The sequence below is a fragment of the Salmo salar genome, chromosome 18, assembly GCF_965601325.2.
Source record: "Salmo salar chromosome 18, fSalSal1, whole genome shotgun sequence".
NCBI classification, from domain to species: domain Eukaryota; kingdom Metazoa; phylum Chordata; class Actinopteri; order Salmoniformes; family Salmonidae; genus Salmo; species Salmo salar.
The window spans coordinates 83038548-83051573 of NC_138308.1; the positions used below are offsets into that span (position 1 = coordinate 83038548).

A 13026-nucleotide genomic window follows, 5' to 3' on the forward strand; every position below is an offset into this window, starting at 1 on the left:
ACACACACACACACACACACACACACACACACACACACACACACACACACACGACATCATACGCACTATACACACACGTACACATGGATTTTGTACTGTATATATGTGGTAGTGGTGGAGTAGGGGCCTGAGGGCACACGGTCTGTGAATGTCCTGTAATGTTTTTAAAATGAACTGCCTTACTTTTTCTGGACCCCGGGAAGAGTAGTTGCTGCCTTGGCAGCAGCTAATGGGGATTCATAATAAATACAAATACAAATACAGTAGCCATTTTGTCCAACATTTAAGCTTTGAACGTTTGGGCCTAGAGTCACAGGCTATCGTCGTGCCTTGAGGTCCAGGGGAAGTGAGAGGGGAGGAGGCCTCTCTCCTGGGCATGGTGTCTCCCTCATGGGTCAGGTACTGGCAGCCCATGAGGTCTCTTACCTGTAGCCAGGGGTGTCCCAGGGCCTTCCCCACACTGAACCTACGTCTCACTGACACTTAGAGCAGGTTGATCCTACCCCCTGACAGATATAATGTTAGACCAGGGTTTTAACTTTGACATCCTGTGTGTGCTTTTTCCTGTGGATATATTTTTTCATTGACTCTGTTTGGAATTAGCACCGCAAACATCTACTTGAAACGATTTAGTATAATCTTGGCTGCAAGGACTTTTGTTTGAAGGTATCAGTAGCTCAGGGCTATGGAAATAAATTGTTGTTTTTGTCAGCCCTGAATGCTGATTCATTGGCCTTTGCTCCCCCCGCCTTCGACAAAACACTAGGGGGAAACTTTGCTCTCTCTCTAGTGAGATGTTGGTCAGGCGGGATACAGACTTACCCTCTAATGAGACGTTAGACCAGGGCAGGAGGGGTACAGACTTACCCTCTAATGAGATGTTAGACCAGGTCAGGATGGTTACAGACTTACCCTCTAATGAGATGTTAGACCAGGTCAGGATGGTTACAGACTTACCCTTTAATGAGATGTTAGACCAGGGCAGGCAGGGTACAGACTTACCCTCTAGTGAGATGTTAGACCAGGGCAGATGGGGGTACATGAAGGCAGCGTTGGTGATCTGCTGTCCGATGTCCTCGCCTTCGTTGAGAGAGAACGTTCCACTCAGGCTGACATACAGGACCACACCCACCACCACCCACATGTCCAGCGAGCGGTTGTAACCATGGCACATTCGGAAAGGGAAAACTATAATACCACATTACTACATTATTATACTGAACGACAATATAAACACAACATGTAAAGTGTTGGTCCCATGTGTCATAAGCTGAAATAAAAGATCCCAGAAGTGTTCCATATGCAGAAAAAGCTTATTTCTCTTAAATGTTGTGCACACATTTGTTTACATCCCTGTTAGTGAGCATTTTTTCTTTGCCAAGAAAATCCATCCACCTGACAGATGAGACATATCAAGAAGCTGATTAAACAGCATGATCATTACACAGGTGTACCTTGTGCTGGGGACAATAAAAGACCACTCTAAAATGTGTAGTTTTGTCACACAACACAATGCCACAGATGGCTCACGTTTTGAGGTAGCATGCAATTGGCATGCTGACTGCAGGAAAGTCCACCAGTGCTCTTGCCAGAGAATTGTATGTTAATTTCTCTACCATAAGCCACCTCCAACTTCATTTTAGAGAAGATCACATGTAACCACTCCTACCCAGGCCTTCCACATCAGGCTTCTTCATCGTCTGAGACCAGCCACCAAGACAACTGATGAAACTGAGGAGTATTTCTATCTGTATTAAAGCCCTTTTGTGGGGAAAAACTCATTCTGATTGGCTGGGCCTGGATCCCAAGTGGGTGGACCTATAACCTCCCAGGTCCACCCATGGCTGCGACCCTGCCCAGTCATATGAATTCCATAGATTAGGGCCTAATTTATTTATTTAAATTGACTGATTTCCTTATATGAACTCTAACTCAGTAAAATAGTTTAAATTGTTGCATTGTCACGTCCTGACCAGCAGAGGGTGTTGTTGTGTAGTTTTGGTCAGGACGTGGCAGAGTATGTCTGTGTATGTGTGTTCTGGGTGTTGTTTTTCTATGTGGGTCTGTGTGGCTCCCAATCAGGGACAGCTGGTGATCGTTGTTCCTGATTGGGAGTCATATAATTAGGAGTATGTTTGTCACTTGTGTTTGTGGGTGGTTGTGGTAACACTGCTAGTCTTTTTGTATGTATAGCCTGTTGGCATGTCGGAAGTCGTTTGTGTTTATTGTTTTTTCGTGTATTCTTTATTCTTTACATTAAAAGATGAGTATCCACATCCCGCTTGCATTTTGGTCTGACTCTGACTTCGAGATATCTTCAGATGAAGGAGAAGATTATGACAGAACCACCCACCACAACAAGACCAAGCAGCGGAAGAAGGAGAAGAGGAACACTGATTATATGGACTATGGTGAAGAATGGACTTGGGAAGAGATTCTGGATGGGGCTGGACCTTGGCACCAGGCTGGGGAATACCGTTGCCCACAGGAGGAGTTGGAAGAAGCTAAGGCAGAGAGGCGGCGATATGAGGCCAGGAACGCGCTGGCGAGGAAGCCGGAGAGGCACCCCCAATAAAAAAAATTGGGGGGCATACGGGTAGTTTGGCTAGGCCTAAGAAGAGCCATAAGCCAGCTACCCGTGAGTATATGGAGGAGCGTATGAGGTGGAGGGCGCCGTGTTTTGCTGAAGTGCGCACTATCTCGCCCATACGCACGCACAGTCCGGTGTGCGCCATTCCAGCCCCTCGCAGATGCCGTGCTAGAGTGGGCATCCAGCCTGGTAGGAGGATGCCTGTGCAGCGCGTCTGGTCGCCGGTACGCCTCCTAGGACCAGGCTACCCTACTCCCGCTCTACGCACGGCAACCATCAGGCCCCTGCATAGCCCAGTTCGCCTGTACCAGCACCCTGCTCGTACAGGGCTGTTAGTTCCATCCAGCCAGGACGGGTTGTGCAGGCGGTGCGGTCACGGCCACCTGTGCGCCTCCATGGCCCAGGCTTTCCGGTTCCCGCCTCTCATGCTATCCCGGAGGTGAGTTCCTCCAGTCTGGCACGACCAGTACCAGCAACCCGGACCAAGCTTCCCATGAGTTGGCCTAGTCCTATTCAGCCTGTTCCCGATCCTCGCACTAGCCCTAGGGTGCGTGTCTTCAGCCTGGTACCACCTCTACCAGCCCCACGCACCAGGCTTCCAGTGCGTCGGCCCAGCCTCAAGAGCCCGGCACCAGTGTGCAGTCCAGAGTATCCGGCACCAGTGTGCAGTCCGGAGTATCCGGCACCAGTGTGCAGTCCGGAGTATCCGGCACCAGTGTGCAGTCCGGAGTATCCGGCACCAGTGTGCAGTCCGGAGTATCCACCACCAGTGTGCAGTCCGGAACCGAAGGGAGTCTGCCTGCGACCCGGAACCGAAGGGAGCGTCTGCGCCCGGCCGGGGGCTGCCTGCGACCCGGAACCGAAGGGAGTCTGCCTGCGACCCGGAACCGAAGGGAGTCTGCCTGCGACCCGGAACCGAAGGGAGTCTGCCTGCGACCCGGAACCGAAGGGAGTCTGCCTGCGACCCGGAACCGAAGGGAGTCTGCCTGCGACCCGGAACCGAAGGGAGTCTGCCTGCGACCCGGAACCGAAGGGAGTCTGCCTGCGACCCAGAACCGGGTGAGTCTGTCTGTGACCCGGAACCGAAGGAGTCTACCTACGACTCAGAACTGAATGTGACTAACTGTGTATTGAATGAGTCTGCCTACAGCGAGGAAATGAAGGAACCTGCCCACGATCCACAACGGATTGAGTCTGTCTACAACCCGGACCCCAATGAGTCTGTCTACAACCTGGAGGGCAGGAGACCCGGAACCAAAGCCACCTCCAGGATAGGTGGGTTGGGGAGGGAGGGTGTAGCACAGTGCCATCGTTGACGGCAGCCACCCTCCCTTATTGTTTAGGGGGTATTTGTTTTTGTTGTGGTTTTGGGGGATTTTGTGGTTTCTTTTTTTAGGTGCATTCGGGGTGTGCACCTTTAGGGGGGGGGGGGGGGGGTACTGTCACGTCCTGACCAGCAGAGGGTGTTGTTGTGTAGTTTTGGTCAGGATGTGGCAGAGTATGTCTGTGTATGTGTGTTCTGGGTGTTGTCTTTCTATGTGGGTCTGTGTGGCTCCCGATCAGGGACAGCTGGTGATCGTTGTTCCTGATTGGGAGTCATATAATTAGGAGTATGTTTGTCACTTGGGTTTGTGGGTGGTTGTGCTAACACTGCTAGTCTTTTTGTATGTATAGCCTGTTGGCCTGTCGGAAGTCGTTCGTGTGTATTGTTATTTTCGTGTATTCTTTATTCTTTACATTAAAAGATGAGTATCCACATCCCGCTTGCATTTTGGTCTGACTCTGACTTTGAGATATCTTCAGATGAAGGAGAAGATTATGACATGCATGTTGCATTTATATTTTCTTCAGTATATTTTACTACGTTACTATATTACTATGTTGCTACATTATTACATTACAATATAGTAAAACTATATTAATATACAGTGCATTCTGAAAATATTCTTGACTTTTTCCACATTCTGTTACATTACAGCCTTATTCTAAAATGGATTCAATTGTTTCTTTCCCCCTCATAAATCTACACACCATACCCCATAATGACAAAGTGAAAACAGGTTTTCAGAATTGTTTGCACATCTAATAAAAACAGAAATACTTGGACATGATTTGGAAAGGTACACACCTGTATGTATAAGGTCCCACAGTAGACAGTGCATGTCAGATTAAAAACCATGAGGTCGAAGGAACTTTCCGTAGAGCTCCGAGACAGGATTGTGTCGAGGCACAGATCTGGGTAAGGGTACCAAAACATTTCTGCAGCATTGAAGGTCCCCAAGAACACAAGCTCAATTTCGAGTACATTACAAAATGTAGAAAAAGTCAAGGGGTCTGAATACTTTATGAATGCACTGTATATCAATGAAGACAAATCACTATATATCAATGATGACAGTAGATATCACTATATATCAATGATGACAGTAGGTGGCACCCGATAGTCATGATAGACAAGGCAACCAGAACTCCAGACTTCTAAATAGCTCAGTTCAGTTTTCCTTACTCAATATTGTTCTAATTAGCAGGTCTGCCTCCAGGGCAGAATTAATGTGATTGGTTGAATGACAGCTCAACAGTCAGTGGGTGGAGCTTACAGAAACCTCTGAGAGTGAAAAGGAACAAGGCCTCACTAGGAGACATGTTGGTGGTGGACTGGTGGAACCAGACTGATCACTAGGCTACGTTGATGGTGGGTGAGGAGCATAACACATAGGTTTTCACACATAAGGGACTAATCCCAAATTGACCCCTAAACCCTACATCCATCAATCTCAACTCTGGATTTCGAAGTCAGTTACACTGCATTTTTTCAAGGTTCCTCTCTAATCAGGGACTGATTTTGACCAGGTGTCTTCAATGAATTATCAGGTAGAACAGAAAACCAGCAGGCTCCGGACCTCGTAGGGTAAGAGTTGAATACCCCTGCACCCTATGTACTTGTTGAGATCTGACTGCGTCCACTTTTCAGGCGTCTTTTCTTCACGCAAAAGGCGTGGCTCTGGGCCTGTTCCAGTGAAAGCAGGATATCCTTCTCGTCGGACTCGTTAAAGGAAAACGTTTCTTCCAGTCCGCGGTGAGTAATCGCTTTTCTGATGTCCAGAAGTTATTTTCGGGTCATAACATTATGTACACAATAAGTTACAAAAGAAGTTACACAAAGCACCCAAAAAAAATGTTTTAAATAGCACAAGTGGTTGGGAGAATGTAAAACGTCAGCCATGTTCTTCGGTGCCATCCAACCAAAAGACACTAAACAGACACACACATTTCAACAAACGTCAATGACATCACACCTGGTCTGACCCACATGTTCCCACCTCAACCATACACATCACGTATGTCTCAACCCCCCCTCATCCTTCATCCCCTGGAATTGTTCAGTTCTTGTACAGTAGCACTCTATGCCATATGGCCTCAAATAGCAGTTTCTCCATTTTTCTCCGTAGTCCACACCTTTTCAATATTTAAATAATACATTTCATTCATTCACTGCTGTAGTGATGGAGGATAATTTGATTTCCAGTTTAAGTTGACTTTTAAAAAAAAATCTTTGACGAGAAAAGTATGGTCGACCCCATTGGGTATCTTACCGCACTCTCATATGCCATTTCTTGAAATATGCAGACTTAAATATTCAGCTCTCTCTCTTATGCTTTCGATAATTGCGTGTTGTAATGTACACAGAAATATCCATCAGATTGTGAACAAGTAGCTTTTTTTATTTTTTTTTGCAAGCAATTCAATCAACAGAGTGGAATACATGCCAGGACACAATCCTTCTGCAATCATTTAAAAGAGTAAATACAAAATGTATCATAGTAATCATATAAAAGTCATCAAGATTTGTTTGTAAATAAAGTCAATATTTATACAATTTAGGTGACATCACTGACTAAATTTCCATGAACTATAAGCTATTAGGCTGTAAAAAGGGAAACCCTGATATCAAATCTATGCCTTGGGAAATACGGTTTTATCAGCCACTTCTAAGTCTTGTTACTCATACAGTGTTATAATGACATGTTACATATACTGTGTGCTTTTTTTCATTTTACTCATCATCTACATTGAAAGGAAATAATGCTTATTTTAGTCTGTTGAAATTAGCAATCAAACATTTTCTACTGTAATTATGTTAAAACAATGACATGTTAAGGTTTGATTTGTCTGAAATGTTTATTAGTTTGAAGAGTTTTTCTTCTGTGTGTAGAGTACTGACTCGTGTGTGTGTGTGTAGAGTACTGACGTGTGTGTGTGTGTGTGTGTGTGTAGAGTACTGACGTGTGTGTGTGTGTGTGTGTAGAGTACTGACGTGTGTGGTTGTGTGTAGAGTACCGGTGTGTGTGTGTATGTGTGTGTCTATAGAGCTTCCCTGTGGCTCAGTTGGTAGAGCGTGGTGTTTGCAACGCCAGCACGGTGTGTGCAACGCCAGGGTTGTGGGTCCGATTCCCATGGGGGGCCAGTATACAAAAAGAGATGCATGAAATGTATGTATTCACTACTGTAAGTCGCTCTGGATAAAAGCGTCTGCTAAATGACTAAAATGTAAATGTAGAGTATTGACTCGTGTGTATAGAGTACTGACTCGTGTGTGTGTGGAGTAGTGGCTGTTGTGTTTAATAAACTATTGAAACACAGGTTGTTAACACTCATTCACTCATTTCACCTGTGTTTTCTGAATACCTAGAGTGCTCCTGCTACTTCTTTTCTTCACTCAAACTCACTTTGCTGTAGGCAACCCCTCTGACACACTTCTTACACTGTCCACAATACCTTGACCCTGCTCCAAGATATACTTACCCACCTCAGACTGCCTCAGCTGCTTTCTTTGCTGCCTCTCCTGGTGTCTCTGCATTCTCTGCTGCAGCAGCTCCTATCATCTTCCCTCCTATTGCCCCTCCAGCTACAATTGCTCCAGCTATGCTTACTGTTATTGCTGTGTTTAGTCCTCCTGCCCCAAGTTCAGTTATCGTGGGTATCTTACCAAGTACTGATTGAACGAATGCTTCTGCCCCTGCAACCCCAAGGAGAGCTCCCACTATTGTACCTGTTGCTATCCCTGTTAATTTGATCAGGAGTTTCTTCCACACATTTTCAGTGGCCTGTTTATTGATCGCTTCCTCTGACATCTTTCCCATTGACTCCTTCCTAAGACTCTCTATCTCTGCTTGTATTAATCTCTCTGCCTCTTGGAGCAACTCGTTGGTGTAGCATTCTCCTCCGTTCTCGCTCACCATCTCCTCTATGGTGTTGAGTAACTCTGTTACTTGGTACTGGTTGTTCCTGTACTGACTCTGCTGATTGGTGTTCCAGTATTTGTTGTCAATGACGTGACAGCGGCCACCACATTTCTCCACAAGCTCACTCAGTTTATCATTCGTTTTCACAAAATCCTGAAAAGTTTTTCCTTCAAGCTGGTCACCGTGAGTGAAGAGAACTGTGGAATATTTGAAGGCCTCTGATGAAAAACATTTAGCAATTTCTTCAATGACTTGTTCCTCATGACATCCGTAGCGGTCCACTCTAAGCACAATGAGAAAGGCATGTGGCCCCGGAGCACACTCTACAATACATTTCACTAGTTCAGGTTTCAGATCCTCTTCAGGGATGTTTGTGTCAAAAAATCCAGGTGTGTCTACTACAGTGAGTTTTCTTCCATTGATGTCCTTGGTCTTTGCTTCACACTTGTACATCTCGGACTTGGCTGAACTGTTTATCTTGAACTCTGTCCCTCCTCCAAAGATGGTGTTTCCTGCACTGCTTTTGCCCCATCCTGTTTTCCCCAGCAGCACGATCCTCATTGGGTTTGACTCTATAGGGAGGAGGGGCATCATTATGACTTGAATTACTTTTAATGATACTGTACATATAATTTATAGTAATATACATGTATAATCACAAAGATCTCTAAATGATCCCTGAGTCATGAATTAATTGGTAACTAATTTCTTGTAAATAATTGTATAGTAAATAATACATTAAAGTGGGAGTCCGTAACCACTTTGAAATTCATAGACAGAGCTACTATCTGACCAAAATTAGTTCTAACAATGTTTTGAGGCTAAACAGTATTTGTAAAAGTAAAACAAGCATAGCTATATATTTTGGGTTCTGATGTGGTATGACAGGTGAATTAAGCTCATGAGGCATAATATATATATACTTCAAGAATCAATGTGTACATGTCATTAACTTAAGTCATAATGTATGCATTAACTGCTGCTAGCCCCTTTAATGAAAATGTGTGCTTAAGATAATTAAATAACTATATAAATCATCAAAACTATGACACAATTGCTAAAAGAACTACAAGCAATGAATAAGAAGATACTCTCAATGCTTGTTGACTAGTGTTTTTCTGTATGAGTAAATGTGACTATTTGTTTGATCCAAAAGAATGACCCAAACCTAACCCACCTCTAACCCTAACCAAACCCTTCTCATAACTCTTAACCATAACCCTATCCTTAACCATAACCATGACCTTAACACCCCAGGACTTCCAGTTGTGGTGTGACCTGAGGGAGTTTGAGCAGAGGATGGGCTGCCAGTACCTGACCCATGAGGGAGACGAGGACCGCTGGAGACACCATGCGTCATCTAAGCAACTTCTCTGCCTTTGTTATATTGTATCTAAAGTTCAAGTTCAGAGAAAATGTCCCACTTTGTTAACTAAATGGATCTTCCTAGATTCTCTATGGAGTATCCCTATGGTGAGGCTCCTCCTGTACACTTCTCATTTGTAGCAGGCTAAATATAAGTGTTTTAATCTCAGGATCAAACTTTAATGTGGGTTTCTGGCGTCATCAAATTATTTGATCTACTTCCCCAGAGTCAGATGAACTCATGGATACCCTTTTTGTGTATCTGCATCCAGTGTGAAGAAAGTTAAGAGGAAGTTTCACGAGCCAATGCTAACTAATGCAATGACTGAAAGTCTACAGGAACAGCTAGCAACGCTAGCTATTACACTAGTTAACACTAGTTAGCAATTGCGTTAAAGTTGTTTAGCAACAAGTCTTTAGTCATAATACAAGTCCGATTTATTGAATTCTCCATGTGTACTATATTAAAGGGCATTTCGTTTAACATAACAGGCTTTTAAAATTCATTATTGGTGCCCATTTGACATGGAATGACCCTTATAGCTGTTGAGATTAAATAGCCTTCTGCATGTATTGTTGAAATTAAATCAGATATTGTCTGGAATATTGTTTTTAAATCTACATTCATGAAGTACTGAAAATTAACCAATTGAATTGATTGTTAATAGAGTAAACATTTCAAGGTTTACATTCATGTTGGATCCCAGTGTCACGTCCTGGCCAGTATAAGGGTTAATTGTTATTGTAGTTTGGTCAGGACGTGGCAGAGGGTATTTGTTTTATGTGGTTCGGGGTGGTGTGTTAGTTAGGAGGGCGTTTGATTTATTATTTCCGGGTTTTGGGTTATGGTCTATGTTTATGTATTTCTATGTGTAGTCTAGTGAGTGTGTTTCTATGTTGAGTTAATTGGGGTGGACTTCCAATTGAAGGCAGCTGTTTGGTGTTGCCTTTGATTGGAAGTCCTATATTAGTTGGGTGTGTTTGTCTTGTATTTGTGGGAGATTGTTTTTGCATTGCGTGTTTTTGTTAGCATGCAAAACTGGCATTTGTCGTGCTTATTGTTTCTTGTTTTTTCGTGTTCAACGTTTGTGAATAAATTAAGAAAATGAACACCAACTCTGCTGCATATTGGTCCACCTTTTCGGACGACGATTTCGCTATATCGTCCTCCGACGAAGAAAGCCGTGACACCCAGGTTTTGTCTGCGCATGTAACGGCTTCATTTGATGAGAGCACATGGCTAATGGAGTTGGTTTGAGCTGAACTGAGACCTTTAAGAAAATGGATGCATCACTTCCTTGTGCCCCTTTTTGTTTTCTTGGTTTAGTTTGTCCTCTCTGTAGTTCCCCGTAATCACATAACTTCTCATTTCCTCCCTCATGAATACAAAAACAGTTGCTAGTCTGTAAAACAGCTTTGCTTTCACTTCCCTTCCCTTCATAAAACTGCACGTTGCACAAATATGAATTACTGTTCCTAAATTTCCGTGTGTAGATAATTGTTTTACAAATAGAAGTATTTGATTGTAAGTGTTGGATTATTATTTTGGATAGGCCTTGGATATTTAAAGATACAGAAATACTGTAATCTGATGAAGTTGGCTAGTTTTTAACGATTGTTTTGATACAATTAGCCATGGTACTACAGATCAGTTGCTGTATTTTATTTGGTGCCCTGTGCTTCAGAGAAAAACAGCATTAGAGGGAATAGAGGGGCCTGTGTTCCAGATGTTAAAGCCACAGGATGGATGTAAAGAGGCTATCAGAGTTGACATGGGTTTGAGTCCGACCCATGCATTTCTGACTCACTAATTCCCCTAAACCTCCCGCACACATGGATCTACAATTGTGACAATCAACTATATTAATTTGGGGACAAGTTGAAACACATTAAACATTCATAGACATTTAGCTAGCTAGCTTACTGTTGATCGCTAATTTGTCCTGGGATATAAACATTGGGTTGTTATTTTACCTGAAGTGCACTTTCTTTCTTTCTGGTTCTTTGTAAAAATATTACCCATTTTGAGTTATACAAAATTGTGTTCTCTACTCCAACAATTAATCCACAGATAAAAGAGGACACCTAATTAGTGTCTAGTAATCTCTCCTCCTTCAATAGTAGTAGTGTTGTAGAAAAATCAGCTCTTGTAGTCGAAAAAACTGTTAAGAATTCAACAAGGGTTTATTCAGTAGTGACCAGCGCATGGGAGACCTTTTCTAGATGCAGTCAGCATTGGACTCTCTCAGACATAAATACATTTTAGTTTATATAGGCAAGGAACATCTGGTTCAGATCAGCCCTCTCCTCTCTATTAAGTTTTCTAGGCAAGCGTGTCTATTATATGAGAGGTATCCAAGTGATACCCCCCTTCCCCCCTCTCTGCAATTTACAACACGTGGGATTGTCACGTTTCATACTCCCCTTCCTCAAATCCAGATTTTGTCCAGTTCTAGTTCAACTTGGATAATAACTTTAAAGCACACAGTACAGCTGTCTAACATAGTTGTCATTAAGCTTAAATCTTCCTTCACAGTGGTAGTAGTTGCAGTGGTGTATTAAGTAAGTCGTTTTTTTGGTATCTGTACTTTACTTTACTATTTTTATTTTTGACAACTTTTACTTTTACTTCACTACATTCCTAAATAAAATAATTTACTTTTTACTCCACACATTTTGAATGCTTAGCATGACAGGAAAATGTTTCAAATCATGCACTTATAAAGAGAACATCCCTGGTCATCTACTGCCTCTGATCTGGTGGACTCAATAAACACACATGTTTTGTTTGTAAATGATGTCTGAGTGTTGGAGTGTGCCCCTGGCTATCCGTAAATGAAAAAAAACAAGAATGGTCTTGTCTGGTTTGCTTAGTATCAGGAATTTGAAATGATTTGTACTTTCACTTTTGATACTTAAGTACATTTTCTCAATTAAATTTACTTTTGATACTAAAGTATATTTAAAACCAAATACTTTTAGACTTTTACTTAAGTAGTATTTTACTGGGTGACTTTCACTTTTACTTGAGTAATTTTCTATTAGCGTTTCTTTACTTTTACTCAAGTATGACAATTGGCTACTTTTTCCACCACGGAGGAGGAGGAGGAGGACTTTATGTCAGTTGGCAAACACTACCACCACCATCTGGAGTGTGGACCTCAGTTCATCTTTCAATCACCCACATGGGTATATGTTTATATATGGGACTTGCAGCGCATAAAACAATAGAACCAATAACCATTTTACCATTTTAAAGGTTCTTCCTTACGGTTCCATCAGCCTTAGTAGCCTTTAAAATTGTATTGTTTATAACAATACATTATATCATAAGGCCTTTCTTTGAGGACCTAGTACACAGTGCTGTTAGGAATGCCCTCGTTTACAGGCCACATCAGGCCTGCAAGTCATTATGCTACATACAGTAGTGATGTGTAATTCCTGTTGGAATCAAGGCAGAGTTAGCATATCCAACAAGAGGATTTGTATAATCACCCGCAACTTGCATTCAGAATGACTTCCAGGGTAGGGAAATGTACTACTGAGACTACCTCAATCATCAAGAACTGGTATTCCCAAACTGGGGAATGCCGTCGGGGGTACGCCAAATAAAAATGTGATTCACATTTTTATAATAATCTTCATAATCGCCGCCAAACCCATTGGCTCCAGGTCATCTACAAGACCCTGCTAGGTAAAGTCCCCCCTTATCTCCGCTCACTGGTCACCATAGCAGCACCCACCTGTAGCACGCGCTCCAGCAGGTATATCTCTCTGGTCACCCCTAAAGCCAACTCCTCTTTTGGTCGTCTCTCCTTCCAGTTCTCT

General features: G+C 43.0%; 1 protein-coding gene across 1 annotated transcript; it reads right to left on the minus strand.

The window, feature by feature from the left end:
* Positions 1–6291: 6291 nt before the first annotated feature.
* LOC123728750 (GTPase IMAP family member 7-like) lies at positions 6292–11543 on the minus strand. Its single transcript, XM_045701441.2, has 2 exons — positions 11173–11543; positions 6292–8405 (listed from the first exon to the last, which is right to left on the minus strand). The coding sequence occupies exons 1-2, from the start codon at positions 11219–11221 to the stop codon at positions 7399–7401; spliced, it is 1056 nt and encodes a 351-aa protein (XP_045557397.2). The 5' UTR covers positions 11222–11543; the 3' UTR covers positions 6292–7398.
* Between the last annotated feature and the right edge of the window lie 1483 nt (positions 11544–13026).